Source organism: Puma concolor, chromosome D4, assembly GCF_028749965.1.
Source record: "Puma concolor isolate L17-30 chromosome D4, mPumCon1.1.hap2, whole genome shotgun sequence".
Taxonomy (NCBI): domain Eukaryota; kingdom Metazoa; phylum Chordata; class Mammalia; order Carnivora; family Felidae; genus Puma; species Puma concolor.
In genome coordinates, this window is record NC_141679.1 from 80,375,267 (window position 1) to 80,402,473 (window position 27,207).

At 51.1% G+C, this 27,207-nt stretch overlaps 1 protein-coding gene across 6 annotated transcripts in view; it reads right to left on the minus strand.

Annotated features, from left to right (window-relative positions):
- The window catches only part of CDK5RAP2 (CDK5 regulatory subunit associated protein 2), a 172,428-nt gene that overhangs the window by 10,811 nt on the left and 134,410 nt on the right, over positions 1–27,207 (minus strand). For all 6 annotated transcript variants that reach the window (XM_086683857.1, XM_086683856.1, XM_086683853.1 and 3 more), the window contains 10 exons: positions 22,356–22,404; positions 19,495–19,670; positions 15,147–15,266; positions 10,978–11,094; positions 8,871–9,060; positions 7,930–8,051; positions 6,613–6,849; positions 3,800–3,877; positions 2,513–2,778; positions 308–451 (listed from right to left, as the gene is read on the minus strand). In XM_086683857.1, coding sequence (XP_086539983.1) covers positions 308–451; positions 2,513–2,778; positions 3,800–3,877; positions 6,613–6,849; positions 7,930–8,051; positions 8,871–9,060; positions 10,978–11,094; positions 15,147–15,266; positions 19,495–19,670; positions 22,356–22,404 — 1,499 coding nt within the window. The remainder of the gene's footprint in view (positions 1–307; positions 452–2,512; positions 2,779–3,799; positions 3,878–6,612; positions 6,850–7,929; positions 8,052–8,870; positions 9,061–10,977; positions 11,095–15,146; positions 15,267–19,494; positions 19,671–22,355; positions 22,405–27,207) is intronic.

The following is a 27,207-nucleotide window of genomic DNA, read 5'->3' on the forward strand; positions in this document are numbered from 1 at the left end:
CTGATACTTGTGCCTTCAAAACCAGCTCTGTACCCTTGGTCGGGCCTCTCTCCTGCAGTCTCAGCTTCCTGTACAAGATGCAGACAGGATTTCCCTCAACAAAGACGTACCAGGAGTGGGCCCGCGGTCAGTCAGGAGCGCAGGCCGGCCCAGCAGAGGCGCTGGGGGAGCAGGTAAGAACACGCCTGAAGCAGCCGGCACGGCACCTGGCGTGTCACTCTTGACAAACAAGGCACCTTCCCCTCCCTCTGACTGTTCCCCAAACTGAGAGCACATCTGCCGCGAGCAAGGCTGTGTCCCCTCCTACCTGTTCACCCTGAAGCGAGCACTGGTCATTTGTGGGGAGCGAGGCCCTCCAGAAGAGCGTCAGTAACCTCGCGGCCTCTTCGAGGATCAGCTTGGCTGTGCCCACGCTGGTGACAAACCCGCCCGGGGGCGCCGAGTGTGGACCCTGCGTGAGGGGGAGGGGCGGGGGATGAGAAGGGTGTTACAGGCAGTCTTGAAAAGGGTTATGGACAAGCCGGCTTTAACGGGCAGCGTAAATCTCCAGGCCACGGGGTTTGTATCCACACGCTGAGCGAGGGCCTGGGGCCAGACGACACCAATTTATTGTTCTTCAAGACTGGTGAATTATAGATTATGAGAGAATTTCGGTGGTGATTTCAGCCCAATCAATAACCACGACTAATAACCACCTGCGTTAACCGTATTTACTAGGCCACGAAGAGGGTCCGCGGGAGGGCGGTTCGCGTGGCTCGGCACCATGGAGCCTCTCCAGAAGGCACAGGGTGCCGAGGGCAAGTGACGGGACGGGAACGTTCCCGTCTCCAGCAGCCCCTGCGACACGGCCGTGTGCACACTGCCAATACCCAGTCGGGGCCGGCAAAGTCTCCCTCACCCTCTGCTGGCAGGGGCAAAGCCTACCTGGTGGGTGTCAAGGGCACGAGAAAGCAAAGAACACGAGTCAGAGAAGGGAAAAGACAATAAAGTTCAAGAAGAAAAGAAGTTAAAAGAGCACACTGTGTTCACAAGTAATAAAATCAGTACAAGATAAAACGGCCTACTGTTTTTAGCTACCGAGTTGGCAAAACAAAACAAAACAAAACAAAACAACAACCCACTTACAAATCAAATCACGCAACAAAGACGCAAGTGTAGTGGGTAGGATACTCTCACTTGTAAACGGGGATACGAGTGATACTTCTGGAAAGTAATGTATCAACGGTGATCAGCAAGGGCTCTAAAGGGTTCACAACCCCTAAAGGGTTTAAAAGGATGTGCACCACACCTTAACCAGGTGAAAGAGTACATAAACGGTGGTACATCCATGTGTTGGCTTCTTTGTCAGCCAAGAAGAGTCAAGTTCTAGAAAAATATTGAATGGGACAGGAAAATTGTTAGTATGTTAGCTGAGAGGCAAACCATGAAATTCATAGAAGTAGGAGTCAGTTTTTTTTTTTTTTTTTTAACATTTATTTATTTTTGAGACAGAGACAGAGCATGAATGGGGAAGGGTCAGAGAGAGAGGGAGACACAGAATCTGAAACAGGCTGCAGGTTCTGAGCGATCAGCACAGAGCCCGACGCCCGACGCGGGGCTTAAACTCACGGACCGTGAGATCATGACCTGAGCCGAAGTTGGACGCTTAACCGACCAAGCCACCCAGGCGCCCCAGTAGGAGTCAGTTTTACTGAACTTCATGAATGAGCTGAAAGCATGTGTGTGTGTGTGTGTGTGTGTGTGTGTGTGTACCAAAATTTTTAGCGGAGTGCTATGTGACGTTTTTACACTTTTCTACAGTTTCTAACCTTTTGTACACCAAAGATGATCAGAAAAGAACAATAATCTTACTAGTATTTACTACGTTCAACACCCATTCACCATGTGCCTGCACACTGCACACCAGGCCCTGTGCTAGGTAGTAAATACACGATAATGAGCAAAAGAAATACTATCCCTGCTCTCCTGAAGCTTATTACCTAGTGAAATATAAAATACGGAATTGACTCCTACAATATAATAAAACAAAACAAAACGGCAAATCAGGTATCGGGAAGCACGGGGCCTCAGTAAGGACCTGAGAACAGGGACCAGAAGATGTGACCCGTGGAAGCTTGGCAGTTGGGGGTCCGGCCGGGGAGGAAAAGAGAATCTGACCCCCGAGCCTTGGAGGAAGTGAATGGATAACTTTATGCCAAGCACCTGGCACGAGGTTCTTCAACAAGAGGTAACTTTACAGTGAGGAGGGTTCCGGGAGGACGAGGCAGGAAGGAGTGACCCCAGCGAAGAGACCTCACTAACACAGGTGACAAGCCACAACAAGTGCCCCCCACAGGACAGCCACCCGGACTGGACCTGAGCTCTGAGCTTTGGCGGGCTACGTTTCCCGGACCCTCTTCCCAGGGCCTTCCCGAGAAGCTGTGCACCCTCGCCGTCTTAGGGCCCTCAGGCGGCCCCTGGGCGTGTTGCTCTCAGTGAGTACCTCCTGGCCTCCAGCCGTCCGTCAGCTCACCTTTGTCTCCAGCTCCAGACCTGCAGGGTGGGGAGCCTCTTGGATCTGAAGGGCCATCTCGGCAAGGAGCTTCTGGCCCTGGCCAATCTGCTGGCACAGGGCCTCGAAGTCCCCAGTCAGGCCCAGGACGTGGCAGCCGCTGTCGTCGGCCCACAGGTGGTGGCCAGGGACCAGGTGGGACGCGCACGGCGTGCTGGTGACCGAAGTGCCACTGCTGCAGGAGAGGGAGTCCGTGTCATTTCCGGACAGCGGCGGAGTCTCCGAAGCTACAACATGAGAGGGAAGATGTGAGATCTATTTGGGCCGGTATCCTGTGTTCACCAACGCTGAAGCCAGGCGGGAGGACGAAGAGAGGCCTTCAGACCCCAAGGCCACGAGGCACCGTGCCAAGGGGAGGCCTGGCTCTGGGGCCTCTGTCTGCGGATTACCCCACGCTGGGCTTATTCGTCTCACGGGACAAGCTCGATTCAATTCAGCCAACACTTCTCAGGCACCCAGTCTGCAGAGACCCCTGATCTGCACAGATGAATCGGGCCAGTGTCTGCACTACAGGAGCCCGTGGTCTAATCAGACACCATGCGGGAGGTGTAACAGCATGATGACAGAGAGCCAGAGCGCAGAGGGGAAAATAATCAATTCTCTGTGTGGGAAGGGAGATCAGGAAAGGCTTCCTAGGAGAAGCAACAAGTGAGCGGGCTTCCACACGAAGCAAGATTACACTAAACAGAGGTAAAGCCTGTGGTCTTTACCTTTGGATCAGTAAAAGTCTAGACGAATAGCTCTGACTGGGGGCCTCCAGAAAGGCATGTCACAGACCAGTCTGCACTCAGGATGAGTCTCAGGGAGGGAATGGGGCTTGCACTGGCAGAGAATGGGACAAGGGTAGTCTGGAAAAGGAGGAGCCACACCGCACCGTCCCGGGGAGAGGAAAGTGCAGGCCCGTCTGCAGGACGGTGACCCCTCTGTCGGCAGCACGGATGCACAAGGACAGGGCTGGATGGGCCCAGTGAGGCTGGACGCTGGAGGGCCTTACAAGCTACACCAAGGCGGTGACACTTTTTCATCTAAGGCAACAAGGACCCAATGACGTTGCTAAGGTGGATAACAGCTAGGAACAGATGAACTGGCTTAGAGGAGGAGATCACCAGCTAGACGTGCTGAGAAGGTGAAACCCCAAATCCTGGCAAGCACCCTCTTGATTAGACCAGGGACCCCCTTTCGTTCAACTTAAAAAGTCCTCCTGCCAAACCCAATCGTGCCACAGTTACCCAGCCTTCAGCTCCGCACCTGACCGTGGTGGCGCCACCAGGCGGGAGTCAAACGGGTCGCAGGAATTATCTCCAGGCATGGGGCACTTGTCAGCATCTACAAAATGCAAAAGAAGAGAAGGAAAATACACTGTCATGGGCGTTTGAGAAAGAACTGAATGAGGAAACAGTAAAGTACCAGCCACACACGAGCATTCACTCCAATCTTCCTGGCATCCCCTCTGCAGGACACGGGGACACAGAGTGAGCACACCCAGTCTCCTCTCTGGAAGGACCCTCCTGTCCAACAAGCGAACAGGCAGCTTCCCTTCCAGGTGGTCAGGGTAAGGGAGGGAAGCACAGGGGCTGCGGGCCCTGGGGAGGGAGAGGGAGGCAGGGAGGCAGGCAGGCAGAGGGATGAACAGATGCAAAGGCACAGGGGACTGAGCCACAGGACGCCTTCGGGGAGGATCAAGCAAGGGGTAGGCGGAGCCCAGGGCGCAAGGGAGGGCCCTGGTGGCAGCACGGTCAGAACAAAGAGGGCGGTGGGGCCCCCTCGAGGGCGTTAGGCAGGGCAAGGTCAAGCTGAGGGCCGTGTTCTGGACTGGAGCAGTGAGTCTGGAGGCTGCGGGAGCCACCCAAGCAACAGAGAAGAGGCCCCAGAGTAGAGATTGGGAAGCGATGCGCTGGAAACAGCATAAGGGGGCAAAGTCAGTTAGATGGCGAGGTGGCCTGCCACTCTGTGAAATCTCGAGAGCACTTGTACACCTCAACCCCCAGTGGCACCATGGGCAGGATGGCACCGTCATTCAGACCTGGTGGAGGAGGGACGATCGAGGGGCAGGGACAGCAGGTGATCCAGCCAGAGCTACCCAGAGTGTGGAGGCACTGTGAGGACCATGCCTAGTGTCCAGGCCTTCGGACGCCCCACCAGCCCCTTCCCACCCAGCCGCCTCCAAGGGCGCACTTCATCTCCAGGGCCAAGGAGCTGGCCCCTCAGAGGGATTGCTTTCTGCCCAAAACAGCCATCTTCAGAGCAGAACTTTTGAACAAGCGCGCTTAAATACAATCCTGGAAAGTCTTTTGCAAAGGAAGAAAGGCCCGGCCGAAGGAAGAATTCCAATGCCCACTCGAGGACACAGGAGCACTTGCGGCACTGGGACAGCACGGTGGATTCTCAACACATTCTCCCAGGTCCTCTCGTGAGGCACACCTAGGCTGACCCCGGACCGGTTTCAGAAGCAGCAAATGCTGTTCAATGGCCGCCTCCCTTCAGCTGCCCCAACTGTCCCTCCTGGGCAGCCCTGGTCCTGGATCATTCTCCCTGCCCCAAAGTCCCCAGAGCACCCCCCTACCTCCTCAGTCCCATCTCCGCTAAGCCCGAAGTAGGGCCAGGAGGAGCCTCCGTTTAAAACACAGACACCCACTACTGATATACATCCCACGCAAAAGGAGGCAACGTGGCTCCTTTCCAAGTCTTTTGAGATTCCACTAGTAGGATTTTATCCTAAGAATGCTGTTTAACAGCAAAAAGCATATTAACATCGACGTTTATTAAAGCTCCAAATCAGAGACCACTTTAATAATCACCGCGGTAATGGTTTCGTGACTGGCGATAATCTGAAAACAGTAATTAGGAAGCCCGTGTGAAAGACTGGGAACCATTCATGATGCAACACTGGGCAAAAACAAAGAAAGGCCGTAGAATGGCACAAAACCCAGCGTGAACAATATAAATTCACACTGGCATGTGATTATCAAATGAAGAGAAATAACGCAAAGCAAAATATTATCATTCTGTAGAATCATGAAGGATTTTTCTTCACTTTTTTTTTTTTCATATCGTCACACCATTTTCTGGTTAAAACTTTAAATTCTTTATCAAGGAGAAATCAATAAATCGATCACGGTAAGTTCTAAAGCACACTGGGTGCTCTTTAAGAGACTTTAATTTCTTTTTTTTAATTAAGGGCAATAAACAGAATTCCCAATCCCAGCAAAGACCAAGTCCAAACTTTTATACAGTATTTTTGTATAAACTATATTGACATTCCTTGTCCCACTGGATGTGCATACCCACGCTGCGGGTATTCGGGTGATGACCCCGGACACCTGAGGCTCCGTCGGGTCAGGCGGTGCTCCAGGGACAGCACTGGACTCGGGAGCTAAAAGATGATTTCCAGCTGCAGCTCTGCCCCTATTTGCCATGTCACTTTGGGTGAGCCCAGTACCCTCTCTGGGTCTCAGGCTCTCCATCCATAGAGCAAAGAGGATGGCCTGGCCAACTGCCTTAAGTCTGACCACTTTCTGGCTTGTTCCTGGCTCTGTGCTGGGCAAGGGACAAAGGAATGATGGGGACCCGCTCCTGTCCTTTTTCTGCTACCCTACACAGCTTCTGCAGGGCTAGACAATAAACCCACAAGCAAATGGCAAAACAGAATCAGTTTTCAAACCTACCGGGATGCTTTCAGATCCTGAAAGACACTGAGAGCCAGTGTAATAAGTTTAGATTCTTTTTAAAAGGCAGTAAGAGGGACCAAAAAGGATTTTCAGTGGAGCGATATGGGCAGGGCTAAATGGATGGGGGAGGGGGGGACAAGACAGGAGGCGAAGAGAGCGCTGGCAGCCCAAACTCCACTTCCCTGAGAACCGAGGGCCCCGGACGGAGATCGGACCACCCTGCCAAAGGTGACGACTGCTCAGTGGCCAGGCCCCTGGCTCCTGGGGTCCGGCATGCCTGCAGTCAGCGGAGGGACACCTCCACGGGGCAAGGGCACCATTCAGAAGCTCACGTGTCCCAGTGACATGCACAGGGCCGCAATCTCAAGAGGTCAGGAGGTGCGGGGGCAGTACCGTGCTTGTCCAGCTGCAGGGGCCACTCGGGGACACACGGGGTCTGGAGAGCCCCGGTGAGGGCTCCTTCCTGAGCCTTCTTCCCCTCCTTCGCCAGCTGCCCCTCCAGCTTGCTCTGCAGCATGCTGTTGGTCTCGATGCTCCTTTCCAGCTGTCCCCGCAGAGCCTGGATCTCTGTTAGCAGACCGTGCAGGTCACTGAAAGGGTCCTGTCCCCTCCAGCCTTCTCCTGATAGCTCTGGAAACAAGCGCAAAGGGAAAACCTTGAACGTCGTCTGCCTCCAAAAGGTCAGCCATCAAAGGAGCGCAACAGGGTCTTAAACCCGCCATCGCCACCGCCCTCCCCTTCCTAAGAACTAGGTACAGTTTAAAATAACAACTTGACTTAAAAACAAAAATATTGGCAGACTTAATTGCCACTATTCCACAGCCTAAATAAGAGCTGGAAATTAATTTTCGCTTCTGGCCATAAAAGCCTCGCAAATTGCACACCAAACCCCAAAATTATGTCTAGTAGTAATAAAATCTATTTGGGCTGGAATTATAGAATGAAAGGGGCTGATTTTAAGAGCCACAGTATATTAAAAAGGCACAACAGCAAGAATAAGAAAAGTGACTTGAGGAGAAAATGAAAGCTGTGAGGTGACCCTTTTCTAGCTAAACTTTCAATAGGGAGAAACCATCTGGAAAATTAGTTAAAAAACAAAACAAAACAAAACAAAAACCCTAGCACACCTCAAAAAAGATTCTGAAACATTAGACCTGACCAGTCAAGTCCCTCTGATCTGGTGTCTAAGAGGACCGGGGCGAAGCACCATCCCGCAGCAATGCCCTGCGATGTGGTAGGTGCTCCATAATCATGTGCTGAATGAATGGACGAAAGAAACACGCACTAGCAGGAAATGTGTAATCAGATTATTCCTTGAGTGTCTACTATGTCCCAGGCACTGTGATAGTGTGCTGTTCAGAAATGAGCTCGTTTAATTCTCAAGATTCCACAGAACAGACATTAGGACACATGTTTGATGGAGGCAGAACCAGGCCCAGAGGGGCGAGGCGACCTGCGGAAGGTCCCACGGCCCGGGAGCGAGGCAGAGAGAACCCAGGCCTCGGCTGGCCTGACCCCCCAGCCCGCGTCCTTCTGCGTTGCTTGCTGCTGCAGAAGAAGAGTGGGCCCGAGGGGCTCGCTGCGAAGCGTGCCCCTCCGCCCGGGAGGCAAGCCTGGGTGTGACGGCAGCGTTCCGGAACGAGCGGCCAGCCCTCAGCCCCGACGCAGCAGCCCCAGGACGGGAAGCGCCTCGGGCAGCGCGCCCAGTACCTCTCGGCCTCCTGTGCTCCTCGTCCAGCTTCGCGTACACCTTCAGCTCCACCCGCAGGGACTGCAGGAGCCTGTCGTTCTGGGAGAGCAGCTGCTGCCTCGACTTCGCCTCCTCCTGCACCCTGGAGAGGCCCCCCCCGCCACAGGGAGGGGACGTTAATTCTGACGCACGGGGACTTGCTCTGACTCCACAGCCGGCAGAGTGTGGACGAGACTGACAAGCGTGGGTGACAATTCCAGTCACGGCCACTCCTTCCTGAGCGTGGGAGCCCTGGGCCCGGCCCGGACGTGCGTGATCGACACCCAAAGCGTACGTGCTCTCAGTCCCCAGTGCACAGATAGCATATGAGGAAGTGAAGCTTAAAGGTTACGTCTCACCCAGGGGTGCAGAGCTCGGGAGGGCCCGGGACTGCACGATGGCAAGAGAGCGATCTTGCTGGGGGACAACTGGAAACATGGGACAAGACAGAGACGAGGGGAAACTGCAAAGGGGACGGGCAGTACGAGCCCTTTCATATCTAAGTCGGACAAACGTCCCTCCTCTGCGCAGACTCCCTCCGTGGCTTCCCAGTCACTCAGAGTGAAACCCCAGTCCTCCCCACGGCTGCGAGGGCCTACGGGACTCGGCACCCAGCCTCTCCGGTCCCCCTTCACTCCAGGCGCACTGGCCTCCCTGCTCCGCCCCGCACAGGCCAAGGACACCCTGCCCCAGGGCCCCCACCCCTCCGCTGCCTTCAGGTCGCCGTTTAATTCAGAGAGGCCGACCCTGACGTCCCCCGGAGAAAAACAGCCATCTGCCCCCCCAGGCCCTACCCTCCTCCCTCAGACGATTCTGCTCCTTGGGCTTTGCTCCCACCTGACGTCGTGTGCCTGAGTGTTTGCTGGCCTTCCCCGGCACTTGGGCAGGGGTCAGCGCGCCCCAGGGTGACCCTGACCGCTACCTGCTCAGTTCGTTGCGGGTGCTGCACACTTCCCGGAGCAGCTGCTGGGAGTGCCTGTCCCGCTCGCAGACCTCCCTCTGCAGCCTCTCATTCTCCTCCCTCAAGCAGGCGTACTCTCGCTGAAGGAGCTCGAGGTTCGCAGCCTTCCTGGAGAGGGACTCGCGTAATTTCTCATTCTCCTTCTGTTTATCTGCAAACACAAAAAAAGCACCACTGAGAAGAGACACCATTTGTTTTTTCCAACCCTATTACGCAAATACGGCCCTTCAGCTCAAGCACTCCAGGAATACAAAACAGAATGAGATTTAATCTGGCATTTATGATTTTGGCATTCCAATTATCTTATGCATTTTGGGCAGATAAATCTGTCAACATCAAGGCTGCAGATTAAACGTCACTGGGATGAAATGGGCCTGTTTAATTTTCTATACAATAATGGGCCGTGCAAACCTAGTTACTTTGCCGTCGCGGAGCAAACCGTGGGTATAAATTATAGACACAGGCAAGAAACAGTCCCAAACTCTGGCAACGGATGTGAGAAAAGTCCGTAAGCCCTCCGGTAAAGCCAGCAGGGCTGTGCAAAAGGCAACCTGGGGCCCCATCTGCTCCTCAGCCCAGGAGAGCACCTCTCCTGATGGAGAAAACACGCCCAGGACCCAGAGACACCCAGGACCCAGAGACGGGGCAGTTAAGAGCACGCCCCGGGGGCACAGTGGCATGTTCAAGTGCACTCTTCTGCCTACTCGGAATCTAGGGACAGAGAGATTAAGACTTCCTTCCCCAAGGTCACAAAGCCAAAGAGGGGCCGAGCTTTTCAGGTCCCACTCTTCGCCCCGGCATGCTGATTTCTGAGCAAGTGCTCCCCTCCTCCTTCACACTCCAGCCACAGTGAGCTTCCTACAAGTCCCGAGTGGTGGATACTCTCCCTGCCACTAATCCCCAGGCCTCTGTCTGCTCTCTTTCTTCTACTTAAAAGGCCCTGGCTCTTCTAAATCTTAGGCACCTTGGCTAATCCCTGCTGAGCCTTCTGGACTGAGCTCTTGAAGCCGAGCCTCTCCTGGGTGTTGTGCTCCCTGAGCCTGCCTTTGTCAAGCCTGATCCTCATGCTGGCCTGCCACGGGCTGCCCGGCTGCCTCTCCCATCAGACCACGAGTCCCTCGAGGGAGGGGACCAGGTCTCATTCATCTCTGTATCGGTCTACACAGGCCCTAACATGTCTGCTGAGTGAATGAATGATCTGCAGAAGCCTGGATTCTGTCTCTTAAGACAACAGCCACATCAGTATCCTCTAGGGAAAGTAGAGACGCTGACCCACGTCCCAGGTCTGCCCATTTCTAGACAAGGGACCACCGGCCGGTCAACTCCCCAGGCCTCAGTTTCTTACCTATAAAACAGGACTGATAATTCCTCCTTCCAGAAACATCTTAAGTACTGAGAGATACTGTAGGTGAAAGCTCTTTGGGGACTAAGCTCCAAAAAGAAAGAATTAAGAGAAAGGATCTTCCTAAGAAATACTAGGGGCGCCTGGGTGGCTCAGTCGGTTAAGCGTCCGACTTCAGCTCAGGTCACGATCTCGCGGTCCGTGAGTTCGAGCCCCGCGTCAGGCTCTGGGCTGATGGCTCAGAGCCTGGAGCCTGCTTCCGGTTCTGTGTCTCCCTCTCTCTCTGCCCCTCCCCCATTCATGCTTTGTCTCTCTCTGTCTCAAAAATAAATAAACATTAAAGAAAAATTAAAAAAAAAAAAAAAAAAAAAAGAAAGAAATACTAGAAAACCTCCCTGATAGTAGGGAGCCTCTGGATGAGATTCTGGCAGAGTAATGCATTTCTAGCTTTTCTCTCTTCCACCATAAACTGAGGCAAACGAGAGGTGGCTGTATACTTATTACAGATACTGTGCTAAGGGCTTCACAGAGATAACCGTCACAACTGCCCCCTGAGGTACTCTTATTTTACAGCTAAGAATACTGAGGTTCAGAGAGGTTAAGGGACCTGCGCAAAGTCACAGAGCCACAGAATTTGAACCTAGGTTGGTCAGACTCCAATGCATTCTTCCCAGGCCACAGAGGGCTGTGGGGTTCCAGCCGGCAGATGGCTCCGTTAGTTCCTACCTCTGGATCCCTTGGCGAGCATTGTATTGAGAGCCTGGTTCTGCTTCCTCAGGAAACAGATCTCTGATGTCAGAGAATTATGCAGCTCTGATCCATAAGCCAAACCGTTCGTAGAACCTACAAAAGCACACATGAAAAGTGATTTATGGATAGTTGCCAGGTCAGTATGCACGGAACTTTCTAGAAAACAGTTTTAAACGAGGAGGAAACACAATATGCAATGGAAATGACTTCAGTGAAGCAGATGAGGTATCACAAGAGTCCAAAGGGAAATAAGAGTGAGCTTATTAAAGAGGAGGCAAAAGGCACCCCCTCCCGTTCTCACCTGCCCTCAGGGTGAACGAAGGTGAGTGGGTGACAGTCTTAACCTCCACGGATGTCTCTCCTGGGGTCCACACCTTCAGTAGACCTCTCCGCTGAGGCAAGCTCCCGGGCCCCAGAGCCAAAGCTGAAGCCTTCCCCTTTCCTCCCTCACCTCCCAAACCTGCCCTCTTCTGCTTGTTTCTGCTCCTATAGATGTTATCACCACCACCCCTAATCTGAGCTGCAAACCTGAAGTCATCCTAACCACCACTCTCTGGCATTGCCCAAGCAGGCAATCACGACTGCTGGCTCTTCCTCACCAGCGCCTCGGATGCCGGCCCACTCTTTTCCGTCCCTGTAGTTCAAGCTTCATCACTGCGCCCTGACCTTGCCCCCCTGCTACTCTGCCAGTGGGGGGCACGCAGTCCACTCAGGTTATCCCCTGCTCAGAAACACCTGACGGCCCTCCGCTGCGAAGACAGACAGACAAACCAAACACGAGGCCCAAACTTCAGACCTCCATTATTTCACTCCAATCTCACGCACAGCCTGCTCCCTCTCTACCCTGGACTCTAGTGGCCTCGGATGCCGCCAAACTGAGCTACTTCTGTGCCCCCACATACCGTGCGGTCACACATCTCCCAGACCCTGTACAGTGAGGTCGTGAGGTCTTTATTCTCTGGGCCTCGAATGCCCAGCTCCTTCTTCACCTGTCAAAATCACAGTTGTCTTTCAACTCTCAGCTCAAGCTCACAGCCTCTGAGTATTTAATACAACAAAGATCAGGGTCCACAGCCAGACATACCGGGGTTGAGGTCACTTACAAACTCTGGCCAGTTTCCTCGTCTGTAAATATCTGCCCAGGCTGTGGACTCTCTCCGAAAATCCCACTCCTTCCTCTGGCCGGACAGCTGCTCTGACACTCCCTCCACCTCAGCTTTCTGCACTGCACCCTGTGTAATGTCCAGAGCGTGGGGACGTGCTACCTACCCTCTGCAGAGCACAGGGCTTTCCGCGTGAGGCAGGCAGGGGCGTCCCTCCCGCCACCTTCCTTACTACACCACACGGCCAACATGCCAGAGCCTGCTTTCCCAGACCCCGGCACAGCTAGAACACGGCCAGGGGCCACTTCCGGTCAACGAGACCCGACGGGAAGCCTGCTGGAGGCTTCTGGGAAAGGTTTCTCACCCGGATGGAGAGAGCAGAGCAGGGGGAAGCCCCACCATCTTCGTCCCCGTGCTTTGGACACTGTCCTGAGAGGATGTGGTATTATAGTGACTGCGGCCATCACAGATACTAACTCCAAGCCCTGCTATCATTTCACGGAGTCATTAAACCTGCCTTGGAACTGCCTGCATCCGCATTTCTTGTTACGGAAGACAACAGAAACCCCCATTGTTTACACCGGTTTTTCCTCATATTCTGCTCTCCGCAGCTGAAAGCATCCTGGTCCACAAAGGATTCCCTGTAACGTTCAAACTCCCCGTAAGGAAGCTATGACATCAGGCTTCCCAGAAGCCAATGTTCCACAGTCTTTCTGCACAACAGCACTCCCCTTCCTCGGGTTAATGACTCACAAATCATAACGTCACATCATTTTTTCATTCACATATGTCTCTCCCCTATGAACTCTGCCGTCTTTGCAGAGACAACTGGGGTTGAATCATGGCTCTGGCTTCTTAATGGCTGTATGACCTCAGGTACGTCATACAACTCCACGAGCCCAATAAAAATGATCAATGTTGTTATTATTACTGCTATTACCGTTTGTATTAATATCATGACTGATGATAGGCTAGAGCCCAAAACGGGACCAAACAGCCATCTGGATGAACAGGAAACATTCTGCAGAAGAAGTCTGCTCTGACCACAGCTAGCGTGGTCGCTTCTCAAAGGGAGACCCAGGCCAGAGAAGGGCTCCTGACAGAGCCCGAGCCAGCGGGGTCCAGTGCTGAGGTAAGAGGCCAGTCTTTCCTCTGAAGGCATCACTACCAGCTCCCCGTAACTGGTGACAAGCTACCACGTGAGATGACAGTTTTAACAATATTCCACCTCCAATCACAAGGAGCCAGGCCTTTCTCAAAGCCGCTCCCAAGATGAACGACTCACAGCAGGGGGGAGGCGGAGCCACTTTTCTTTCTTTGTCTTTTCAGAGATTGTGAAGACAAGGTGAGAACAGCGCCTCTTTCCACCAGCCACCAGCGTAAATACTTTATGAATGCCTTTTTTGTAAACCTTCCCATCAGAGTGAATTACTCTGCAGAGCAACTGCCAGCTCCGTTGTAGCTGGTGGCCATGTGAGCCCCCAAATAATTCTATAATTGGATTTGCCAGGAAAAATGTAAAACAGAATGAATCTAATTCAGGCATTACCAAGAGTGAATGTGAAGGGTCCAGGCATGTATTTCTTCCCAGGGTTTGATAGGACTAATAACTCAGGTTAATCAATTTCTCTGGGGGTGAGAGACAGGGAGGGAGCAGGATGGGGGGTGGTGTGGAGAGTGGGGGAGGGAGGGAGAGGGAGGCGTGGGTGGGTCCACTCTGTTTATCTCGCACACCGCAGCACATATAGTACTCTGGAAAGATCCTTCCAGGCTGATGGCTACGACAGACCAGGGGTCCAAGGACTCAAGTGCTTCTATGGAGTTCATCTTTCTAGAACTCCGTGATTTAATCTCTAAAATCGTTTGCATCCCCCCTTGTTGCTGAGCTTTGCAATGTCCAACTAATAACGTTGTACAAAATAAAATAGTGAAATAACATGATAATGGCAAAGAAAACAACCACGTCTTGAGTGAGGCACAGAGCAACGCCCTATTCAGAGCACTGCCTTATCGAAATCTCACGATGACTCTGTTTTGTACAATAATGAAAGCCGGGAGAGGTGGGGTGGCTTGCCCAAAAGCCCCCCAGCTGATACACGGAAGAGGCCGGGGTCCACACTCAGCTCAGTCCATCTCCCAAGCAAACTCGGGCTCTTTCCCAGGGCACAAAGCTGCTCCCAAGGCACATTCTTCAGGTACGAAAACAATCTCTTTGGAGCAACAAGGAAAGATGTCCAAAAATATTCTGTTCAAGGAAAACAGGCACAGGCATTAAGTATTCTACCTTTTGGGCGAGGGAAAGAGTAAGAAGATATATTTGCATTTGCACTGAAAAACCACTGTAAGGTTGTGGAAGACACCTACCAGAGGTGGGAGGAGAGGAGCCAGGAGAGGATGGATGGGCACAGAACAGAGGTACTAAGTTCTGTACCATGTGAATGTCTTCCCTACGGAAAAACCCATTTTTAAGTTCCGCATGGAAGAATATTCCATTCAGATCTAACTGTGTTTACGCAGGAATAATGGCGACCTGGGAACGGGCGTGTGAGACTCTCACCAAACTGCCTACACGCTAATACTTTTTAAAATCCATTACTGACAAAAAGACGAAACGCCGCTCTGTTTTATTTTAAAACCCCCTATCTGTTTCTCTACAGCCACCGACGTCACATGAAGAGCCAAGCACAATCCAGGGTGCAGGGGCCGGCGGACTCGTTCAGTGCCTGGGAAGTCACTCCATGCCAGGGACCGTGCGGGCACCCTGCTGAAGTTAGCTCACTCAATCCTCATCGTACCAGGATAAAACGGGGACTATCGTCCCCACGTCATGAACACAGTACTGTAAGTAACACGTTACAGTATTTCCGCAACGTTAAGTGAGGTCACCATGGAGGTGAGCGGCGAGGTCAGGATTTGAGCGGAAATCTCTCTGGCCACCGGGGTGAGTTCTCCCCAACACGGGGAAAGCTTATCCAGGCAAACGTAACCGGAGTCCCTTCCCGGATGAAGCACAGGCAGGCTGGCGACAAGGTCCTCCCTTACCTTGATCAAATTCACACCCTTGCCTTTCCAGTTGTCCCCGAAGTTTCTCGTTTGTTTTGATTGATTCTTCTAAACGTCTCCTCAAGCTTCGAATTTCTTGTATATGTTCCATTACTAAGTCTATGGGAAGGAGAGTATTTTTAATTTAAAGTCTGAAGCCCCCAACAAATGGAATAATTTACAGATTATGCCACGATCTTGAAATTCTAAATTGTGCGGGACGTGTTGAGTCAGTCAGTAACTGGCGATTTTTTCCCAGGCATGGTGACCACAGCCCACAGACACAGCTCTGTAATGATTCTCTGCAGCCCTCCACAAGGAGGGGGCTTTACAGCACATGGAAAAATTATATTCCATACAATTTTAATGCTAGCTGTAATGCAGCCCTTTATTCTTCTAAATATCAAATATTAATTTAAAATCTTCCTTATGGTGAAACTAACAGATCACTTTCAAGTCTGCCTGAATTGCCTGAGAGTTGATTAAACTACCTTCATAATGAATCCAGATATTTTTGAGACTAATTCTCTGGAAGGAATATATTTATCCATTTGCCACTTACTAATTTAAGACTTAAACACAAAGCAAAATGATAATCCCAGTGCTAGTGAAAGTTGTAAGGAGGGTACTCTCAAGGGCACATCCTGTTCGTGTGAATATAAATGTGCGTGACTTTGGGGAACTATTTTTATCATTAGCCGTAGAAGGGTTCTTTTCCAATGTCTTTCCCCAAATAAGCCTACTTCTAGGAATCTATTCAAAGAGATCACCAGACATGCTGACAACCATGTGCCAGAATGCATGAAAATGTTAATCTTCAGCACTATACGGAGCACTTAAAACTGAAAATAACTCAGATTATTAAGTAAGCTGTGTTACATCCACCGTGATGCAATACGACACAGCTACTGAAATTATATCATGAGGACCATGTAATATCGCAGAAAAACACAGATACAAAATGGATTATCCAGCACAATTATAACTCTATTTAAAAGTTTACAGACAGAAAAGACACATAAACACACAAAAAAGAAAAGATACCTAAATATTGACAGCAGTTGCCTTTGGGTGTTAGATTTCAGGTTTCTCAAAACTTCTACACTGTATCTCAATATAACATTTAATAAGATGTAAAAATTTAAATTTCCCAAATGTTCTAAACTGAGCATGTCCTATTTTTCTAGCCTCTGCCACATCTCACTTGAACAAAGAAAGGAGGAGACACAGTTGCAATCTCGAGGTACACTCTAGAATCAGGATCTAAAGCATAACCACATTAGGTACCCAAAGGCAAAACTAATGTCTTTAATTCATCAATTAGGGTACACTCAGTGTGTCTTAGTAATGTTTGTTTTAAAACATTAGACTAATGTTATGACCCAGTTTTAATTCCTCCAAAATGACTTTCATTTAAAAGTAGCACCATGTTACAGATCTTTTCCTAATTAAATAGTAATTCTGCCATGAATCTGAATGTTTATGAGGTGACTTAATTCCCGGGCCTTCAGCTATCTCGATTAATGCCCGAAGTGTGGCCAGTCATCTGGTGGAACGTGCGAGGCCCTCGCCGCAGCCCGCAGCCGGGGGAACCCGTCTGCAGCCAGGTCCTGGCGGCACCTCCCGTCCCTGCCTGGCTGCCTCGCAAATCTGCCGGCGGCCAGTCAGGACGGAGTGAGGCGGGAACTTCTCTATTTCCACCGCAGTCCTCCACTCGGGTTTATATCTGCATCACCCGCTGCCGGCTTCTGGGGTAACAGCGCTTGGCAGCCATGGGCCCGCGTCACCTCCTGCTGAGTCTGGCCAGGGGCTGGAAGCATCGCTGGGGCTTAAGGAAACATTCCCAGTCGAACTGGACACCACGTATTAATTATGCAGCCCTAACCGAGAGAGGGAAACACGACACTCATCTTTACAAAACGGGAGAAAAACAGCTGTCCCTCTTACAACTAATATCCTTCTGACGAACGTGAACTCTTTAAAGCCAAAAATCCTGCAAGAAGCAACCGCTAAAACCCGCGTGTGCATCTTTGGCCTCATGTGGTTCCACTTCACAGAATCGAGGAGAAGAAAATGCCCCAAAATAAGGAGAAAGAAAGCTTCGTGTTCAAAGATACTCCCTTGCAGCAGTGTTCGTAACTGTGGAATTTTAGAAAGGACTGAAATGTTCAGCAACGGGGGAACATAAGGAAAACTGCAGTTCAGCCATTCAACGGACTATATTCTAAAGCCACTAAAAATGATGTTATGTAACAACATGTCAGAAAGCTTATGATATAATGTCAAGTGAAAAAAGGAAAAATCCTTAAATTATCTCTCTACTTAGAATAAAAACACGACAAAAGGAAAAACAGATGCAGAGAGCAAAAGTCTGAAGAGAAGCAAACCAAAAAAGCTAAAAGTGAAGTGTGTTAGGAGGGCTCCAGAGAACACTGTCCCCATTCAGGAAAGTGCTTGGTAAATTTCACCGGGAGGGCATGATAAGCCCAAGGTCAGGGGTGCCCAGAATAATGAGACGTAAAGGAGATGCCTAAACGGTTCTATATTGGAAATAAACCAAGGTTGGCGGGGGGGGGGGGGGGGGGGGCAGACATGTGGGAGGGTAGGAAAAAAGAGGGGCAGGCGAGAGAAAGTAGAGAGAGAGGTACCCAGCACCATATCAGATGGGTTTGAAAGAACAGAGATCTCAAATATTCCCATTAAATGATCTGGCCTGCTGCGCTGTAACCCCCCACTGCCTTATAATTCCTCAAGCCCTCAATCAAGTATGTTTCTCCCACAAAGGCCTTGCAGGAGTCGATTCGGGGGTTCTTGGAAAGGGAATGAGTTCCATGCCAGGTTGATACAGTACAGAAGGAAGTGCAAATAAGGACAAGGAAACAACTCATAGGTCTGACCCAAATCAGCAGAAGGCAAATCAAAGAGCCAGAAATAACTGAGAGAGACCTAGTACACAAGACTCACAGAAGTCACACAGGGATATAGCCAGAGATCCAAAGAAGGCACATCTAGGTAACTGGCTACTAGAAGAACCCAGGTAACACCTCAGTTATATCACACGTGTATATTCCACACTCCGGGTATGTTTTCAGACTGTGCTCCTCTGGGCTCGGGGTATCCTAGAGAAGCCTCAGAAGCCACCAGGGAGGATAAAGGCTCTACCTGCAGGCCTTTCACATGTTTGGCCTCCGTGTAAAGTTTCATCTGAAAAAAAGGGGGGTGGAGCTCTGTTGCTAAAAAAGATTTTGATTTTCGAAAACCGCGTTCTATGTGATCAGGTGTCAACAAAGGGCTTTTAGAATGGAGGTGCCAATGTCTGATTCGTGCTCTGGGTCCACTCTGGGTGTCTTGCAAACCACCACTGGAAGAAAGGAGAGACCAGAGAATGTCAGCTGAGGTCCAGAACGTATACCAAGGGTCAGAAAACCACAGCTCCTAGGTCGAACCCACCTACCACCTGTTTTGGTAAATAAAGTTCTATTGGAACAGAGCCACACTCGCTCATTTACGTTTTGTCTATGGCTGCTTTCTGCTACAACAGGATTGAGTAACTACAACAAAGACCGTATGCTCCCCAAAGCCCAAAATATTTACTATCTGGCCTTTGCCAGGAAAAATTTGCCAATCCCTGGTCTATATTATCCCTTGAACTTCGGAAATACATTGACTTATAAACATGAATCCCTCCCTAACACGCAACAGGAGGCAATGAAGACTGTAAATGCAGAAGAGGTAAAAGGGAGCTCGGGTAGATGGAGGCTTGGGAGACTGATTCTACCGACTGAGCCTATGGGCCACAGTCAGAGGCAGGACAAGGGACTGAGCCGAAGGATGAAGGGTCACACACTAAAGGGAAATACTGCAGACTGACATAAGTACAAAATGTTCAAATGGTGGGTGGGGGGGGGGGGAGGGGGGGGCAGGGGGCGTTAGGTGCTCTGGGGAATCTGTACGATTCAAAGCAAGAGTCTTCAAAGCGACAGTGCCTCGGAAAGCGTCTGAAAGGAACACCAGGAAATTAACCACACTTGGAACAGACACATAACCTCTGCTTTCCAGCCTGTTTTCTGCCACTGTCAGAAGCACGAGGAAATGGCAAATCACGTACTAAGTCATCATTAAGAAATAAAAATGACTCTTCCCCAATCACCAACACTTTCAACAACCGCAGCTTTCCCTGGTGATAAATGATAGTCTGAATGACCAGCTTTGGCCCTGCCAGGATCTCCTTTCATCAGACAAATATTCGAATGTCACTACGCTCTGCTTACTCAGGCAAGACGGCAAATTACTGTTTAAACCAGGAAACCTTGGCCGCATCTGAAGTGCTTAGCAAAGCTCAGCTTACCTTGAGAAAAATGGTTCGCCATTACCGAGGTCCTCCCGGTCTCACTGTCTTGCTTCTGGTCTCGTGAGAGGCCGGAGGACTTCTCGGACATTTCACAGTCGGACAACGCGTGAGAGGCAGAAGGCTCAGGAGACTCAGGCAGGATGTGTTGGTAGGTTAAATTGTCTTTCTCAATCCTTGACCATAGGGATTGAAAGAGAAATCGTTTCCCACACTAAGATTCCAAGCCAGGACCATGACTTGGGAACAAACACTTAAGATCACTTGGCCCCTTGTAATTTCCCCGTATTTACAACTTTGTTTTGGAGCCCTTTTGCTTCCCCGGAGCAGTTTTTAGTGAGGACGCTCTAAAAACAAAAAGCACTCCGTGGGCTTGAGTCCGGAGCCAGTGAAGGGGGAGCCACTACGTGGCTTATGGGGAGGGAGCCTAAGAAAGAGCACGGGTCAAAGGCAGCTGCTTATCGAGGGCTCCCTCTGTACCAAGCATGTTAGATGTACTACCTTACCTGGTCCCCACAGAAACCCTCTGAGGCAGGGACGACCATCCTCATTCAGAGCTGGGGAGACTGAGCCGCATCACAAGCTCGCTCACTGTCTCACAGCTTCTTAGTGGCAGAGCTCACACTTGAACCCAGGACTGTCTGGCTCTGGGACCCCAGGAGAAAGTGGGAGGCCACCTCAAACCCATGAAGAGACCTTATGGGTTTAAAACTCTCAAAACCTTCACGGCCTCCAAGCAAGTCCCAAAACCACCACTCTGGCAATCATCTGGTTATTAACCTGTATTTGCCAAGAGCCACCTAAGCCATAAAGAAGAACACCCTGAACTCTGCGAAAAGCCCACCTGAGTCTCCATTATAGATAAGCTCCTTAATTTAAGCTCTTTTTTTTCTCCCACTTTTTCCTATTACTTCTTGTCTCATTATTCATGAGCTCAGACAAGAGCAAAGGACTCCGGAGCTGCCACGCATTCATTAACAGGTAAACACCAGATGCAACTTCGCCCAGACAGTGTGATGGACGCACGGGCTTGTCGCTGCCTTGCCAAAGTGCCGAATGGGCCACGGGCACCCATTTAATTAGCTTAGGAGTGACCCGTGTGAGCGCTAAGCCTACAGCTGAAAAAGGCAGAACAGAAGGAAAAGAAACAAACCTGTCGGAAACGGGAAGGGTGACACATGGTTAAGGGGGCTGAAAGAGGCTCCATGCACCCCCCCCCTCCCCACCCCACCCCTCCCCCGCCCCGCCCCGCAGCCCATTCTCCAAGTAACCACGGGCGTCTTTCACAATAGCAAATCTCTTGCCTGGCCCCAGCTTACCCTCCTTCAAAGACTCCCCTCTTCCTGCAGCACAGAATCTGCGCTCTTAACAGAGAATCTGAGGACCAGTCCAGCAAGGCCCTGCCTGTCCTCTGGCCTTGACCCTTACGTTCCCGGCACCAGCTCGCAGGGCCACGTCTCCCTCGCCTCGCACACGGACACTCTCTGGCAATCCCTGCCCCTGGCCTCATCCTTTAGCTCTCAGTTACGACAGCCTCCACCCTGGAGGCCTTGCTTGCCCTCTCCACAGCCCGCCACTGCAATGTGATCCGTTATTAGAAGGATGGGAGCGGAGGGTCGAACCGGGAGGGATCTGCAAAAATACTAGAGTGGGAAAGGAGTTTTCTTCTGAACTCACAGAAGCTCTGATTAAAACATCCTCCGGTGAGCGGTGATGCCTCCCCACCTGCTCACTCTGATGATGTGGCCTTCAACATGCCCATAAAATCTACAGTTCTGCACCCCAGACATCTTAGCCCCAGAAGCCCAAAGGGTCGCTGCTCCAAAGAGGAGGGAAATACCCATAGCACTAACATCAGTCAGAACCTCTAACCAGTAAACAGAGGAGGACGACACCTTGACCCTCCCTGTGGGCCATCGAGGCAAACTAAGAAAGTATACATTTATTCCATGAGCGTTTTGTGAACTCCAACTATACGCTACACACTTGGGGCTGGAATTCGAGACACAGTCTCTGTCCCCAAAAAGGCAATTTGCGGTAATAAGACCTCAGGAGTACGACAGACTCAGGTTCGAACTCCAGCTCTGCCTTCTCAAGGCAAGCATGCAACTCTGACCCTCAGGTTCCTCGCCCTAAAATGGGAACAATAATGCTTGCCTCCTAGGGTCAGAAATAATGAACACGAATGCCTAGAGCAGCAGCGGACACACGCCAACACCCGGTTATACGCTAGCCGCTTTCCCGTTCCGGGGAATTCTGGGAGCGGGAAGGTAAATGCAGGAAGCGTCACATCGCCATGTGGTAAGTGCTGCAATGTGACGATGTGCCAAGTGCTACAGGAAGAATCGCTGATCCCGGGAAGTCGTAGAGAGACGGGGGCGCCGGGGAGAGCCAGGTTCATCGCCACGAACGCCGACTCTGCTGAAGGACTTCCAAACTACAACAGGAAGAAGTCGAGCATACGGCTCGTGTCCAGGCACGGGCTGGAGGACAGCAACAGGTCAGATAAGACCGCAGCACGGGGAACATGACAGAAAGAAAGACGGGTCAGACCGAGGAGGGCCTCAAGTGTCAGGCTGAGGCATGTGACGTTTAGCCTGCAGGTACCCAGGGGCCGACAGAAGGAACGTGTCGTCCCAGTCACAGACCCTAACAGAGAAATGCCACGAGTGACCTAAAACGACTGACTGAAGGCTGCGGGAAACACAGCGTAAACTGCTCGCTTTGCGAGGGCACCGTCAGTTTCACAGCTGTTTACGCTTCACGTACAAGAGGCAGGGGACTCACTGAACGGGAGGGAGCCACAGTGTACCCAGCAGACCGACCAACCGCTGTCTTCTTCCCGAACGCCACACACTCACCTCTCCATCGGTTCATCCTGGGTGCTCATTTCCACTTCAACCGATTTCCCTGGAAGCAGAAAGAACATCAAGAAGAAGGAAAACATTAAAAAACAAACAAACAAACAAACAAACAAACCCCAAGTGATCCCTAATAATCTCTGACTCATACATCCGCAGAGGCCCTGTTCCATTTGTTTAAACACTTTTTCTAACAATCCCGGGTATTTAAAGTAGGATGACCGAGAACCCGTTCAGACCACAGGCTCCTCCTTCATCACTGCTCTGGCACCAGTTCTGGAGGGACGGGACAGCCCTGAATCTAAAAAGCGATCACAAAGGCACTGCTGGGTGCATGCTCTTTTTCCTTCTCTAAAACTCTCAACACAATATATCCTCATTACAGGAAACAGGTAACAGAGACAAGAAAAAGAACATGACCGTCCTCCAGGTACCTACAACAGACATGCCGTGGACTTCCTTCCATCCTTTTTTTCCACGCATTTTGGCCTGGGTGACGCTGCACTGGGGCTTAATTGTTTTCCCTTCGAATTTTATTATTAGAAGCATTTTTCTTACTGAATTTGCTTTAGAAACGTAAGTTTTAATGGCTGCATTAATATTCCACTGTAGGGGGCGCCTGGGTGGCGCAGTCGGTTAAGCATCCGACTTCAGCCAGGTCACGATCTCGCGGTCCGTGAGTTCGAGCCCCGCGTCGGGCTCTGGGCTGATGGCTCAGAGCCTGGAGCCTGCTTCCGATTCTGTGTCTCCCTCTCTCTCTGCCCCTCCCCCGTTCATGCTCTGTCTCTCTCTGTCCCAAAAATAAATAAACGTTGAAAAAAAAATTAAAAAAAAAAAAAATAATATTCCACTGTAGGCATGCATGTACCAGTTTCTGCCGGTCCCTTTATTTGACATTTAGGTCATCTCTGATTTTGCACTTTTATAAGTAAAGGAAATACACATCTTTGTACATACAGCTTTATCTGCATTTAAATGATTTCCTCAGGAAAGACTCTCAGAAGTGGGATTAGCAGGCAGAGGAGTATGTGAGTGCAGCTGAGTAAGCCAGCGCCTGCAGCAGGGGAATGACTACAAGAAATGGGGAAAGACAACAAAATAAAGCTCGAAACGTAGCTGGGAAGAAGACGCTCGGCTCCCCCTGCACGGCCCCGTTTGCTGTCTGAAAGGAAACACGGGAGCCCAGATTTCAAAGAGACTAACAACTTCATGTTAAAAATACTTCAGAACTCTGGAAATTGCAGCCTGGGATGAGCTCTTTGAAGAAGCTAACGTGTGGCTAAAGGAAAAAACAAACCCTTCTGTGGCCGTACTTGAAACATGAGACTATAATTAAAGTGCACCCACACATACCATTTTCAAAACTACTCCTAAAAGGGAAAGTTCTCGAACACCACAGCGCAGAGGAAAGGAGCACCCGGAGCCTCGCGTGTTTGCCTCGTGCCTTGTGGTCCCCACCGCGTGCTCCCGGGGCCGGCTGGTGTTGCTCTTGGGGCCCCCTCAACACCCCAGCAGCACAGCCACGGGCACTGAGAGCCAGCACGACGTCCTGAGGGCTTGAGAGTCACCTGCCATGGCATGGCATCAGCGGGCACCGGAAGAGGGCCAGCCAGGCCCCCGAGACCAGGTGCCCGGCCCCAAAGATGGCTCCTTGACACTGACCCCGTCCGGAACAGTGGCAGGATTTCCACTGTACAGAAAAGAGGTGCAAATCCAGAAGGTGTGATGGGACCCCTCTTACTCTGCTCAACTCACACTCGATCACCTACTTGAATACATGCTCCAGTGAAGCAAAGGATTCAGAGATACTCCAGAGCTAGCTCAACCACAAAACTAGGTCTTGATCCTCTTGGTTACATCATGATCAAAAATGCAGTGACACTGTGGCTCCCCAAAAGACAGAGAGAGGTTGACAGGCCCCTACCACAGTGGACGGGTTCCACCTTTCTGTCTTCTACATTCCTGGTCAAGAGGGGAAATATCCATTTGACAGGTCTATTTCCAAGACGCTGACTTGCAGTCCCGGGCGGCAAGACCCCCGTAAACGGGCAGCGACAAGTGCTGTTAGAAGAACAACTCGGCATTTTCCACCTGCACAGGGCTGCTTACCAACATTCAGCCGGTAAGATTATGGCCCTAAAACCCTGAGGACGGCCCATCTGCCCAGCCCGGCCCTCCAAGGGGCTCAGCAGTCTACACGTACCAGCCTAGCACACGATAGCATCACAGCCTGCCTCACCGTGCAATCGCCCTCCAGGAGCACAGACACACACCTCGGAAACCGCACAGGGCAGGGTACCACTGGTCGGGGGCAGGCTTTAAGCACGCTGGGACTTCCGACCAAAAATTCATCTTGTAACTGTCAAAAAAACAAAAAAAAAAAAACCCCAAAAACAACAACAACAAAAAAATGCCTCTCCTCAATTCCTTAATAAAATCCACGACCACAGAAGGAAGTGTCCTGAGACCACCCAAAGCACGAGTTTCTGTCTTCAAACAGGACGTCCTTCGAGGAGTCTGTAAGGACTCAACAACTGTATCCTGCCCATTCCCCAGCCACAACAGAGTTCTTTAAAACCAAATGACAAATGGTTAGCGTGGGAGTCACAGGGACGTCATTACGAGTGGTGCGGTGAACTTTGCGGTGGAAACCGCTCCACACAGGTGACAGGTACCATCTGTCCGGCTGTTCCAACAGCTTAGGGAGCGTGGCATGAAGGCACCGCTTCCATCTTTCAGGCAAATCTTACCGCTACGCCTAAAAGCTGGGTCGTGGCGGGGGCCTCACCTTGGCAAATAAAAACGTGTCTAGTCACCCGCTCCACATGTGAACACGAGAATTATCATGCGGGACCTGCAGGACTGGCCGACCTGCCCTCCTCCCTGCACCGGTCCATCGCGTATGCTGCCTCCATTTGAGAGGCCTCTTTTGAAACAGGACTCCTTCGCTCAAAGTCCATCGGTCGTAGAGAACCCGGTTCAAATATCATAGCCTGGCATGTCCTCCACGGCCCAAATGTTTCTTCCTTTCCGTCCACCAGTAATTTGTAGAACGTGCTTACACTCTCCCCCCCGGTGCCCGTGCTGGACACTGAGGATACAGAGATGACTGAGGGGCCATCCGACCCTCAATGAGTTCACAGCTGAGTGGGGACAAGAGACCCAAAAGACAATTACACTACTGAGCTGTGACAAGGGACAGCACAGGATACCACGGGAGGGCGCACAGAAGAAATGAACATGACCCAGCCTGGACCATCGGGGCAAATTTAGAGGAGGTAATGACAGACAGATATTTGAGGCAGGAAAGGACTGCTGTACGAAGATAGGAAGCAGCTAAGGCGCTACGTGGAGGGCAGATCCCAGGGCTACTTAGGAGGAAAAATGTTCCATTTTACCGGACAGCCTGGTTCACCATGCTAACTCGACCCCGCATGCCCATTACGGCTCCCAAAATACCTCTCCCCATCAACTATGAATCCTTCCAATATAGAATACCCCTCCAATACCCCTTCCTCCTGGAAGACTTCCCTTCCAAGCTCAGAGATACCTCTCCCTCCAGGTCCCTACTATGCGGGTCAGACAGAGTCAGACACAGAATGGAAGCGAGCCCCAGCATAAGATCCAAACCACACAAAACTAGCAGTATTGCCCTCAAATCCTGACTGGGCACTACGTGTATGGCCCCGGCCTAGTTTGGAAGGCCGGGACGAGACGAGGCCCCCATCTTCCAGGAGTTTATGCTCTCAAGAAATAAAATATGCTCACGAGAAATCACTGCTGTCACCTCCTGAGCTCCCAAGATTGGTCAGGCAGGATACAGACACTTGAAATAATCTCATTTAATCCTCAGAAATAACTCCGTGAGGCAGGTAGTATTCCCTCACAGAGGAAATCTGACCATGAAAGGGATAAGAGAACCATAAAGCTGAGATTTGAACTCAAGTCTGTCTGGCTCCAAAGGGTCTGTTCTGTCCACCCTGGCAGAATGTCCTTCACAAGGCCGGACGTAATTGTCATGTGCAAGCTACGAACAACCCAGAATAAAAAACCAAACAGTTTTGCTTCCACCTGGGGTGAACAAAGAAAGCTTCCTAGAAGCTTTCTAGAAGGGAAGAGACAGTGAAAGCCTGCTAGCAAAGGGAGTGGTTTGAACAAAGTCCCAGTAGTGGGGAGTTGTAAGCAAGGCCCACAGCACAGAGGTACAGACCAGATACCCAAAGTGACAAGAGTGTGGGAAGTACCACATCATGGCGGTCAGGAGGTCAGGCTGTGGAAGCAAACTGCCTGGGCTCAAATCCAGACCCTGCTACACCCAGTGCAGCCCTGAGCCAGTATGTTAACTTCTCTGTTCCTTGTTTCTTAAATGAAGATGATGGGGGCGCTGGGTGGTTCAGTCAGTTAAGCGTCCGACTTCAGCTCAGGTCATGATCTCGGGTCTGTGAGTTCGAGCCCCGCGTCGGGCTCTGTGCTGATGGCTCAGAGCCTGGAGCCTGCTTCGGATTCTGTGTCTCCCTCTCTCTCTGCCCCTCCCCTGCTTGCTCTCTGTCTCTCTCTCAAAAATAAACGTTAAAACAATTTTAAATGAAGGTGATGAACCGTACCTTCTCCTAGGCTGAGAACAATGCCTAGCATACAACATGCAGCTGCTAAAGACCAGCCTTCCTCATGGTTTCCCCATCATCATCATCACCAACACCACCACCATCGAGACGGTAGTGGGCTAGACAAGGCAGACTGTGGGAGGCCTTGAAAGTAATGAACAGTTTAGGTTCTTCCTGCAGGCAGAGGAGAGTCAAGAGAAAGGACCCCAGCGGCTGCCTTCTATTCATGTGGCTAAACCCTGACAAAC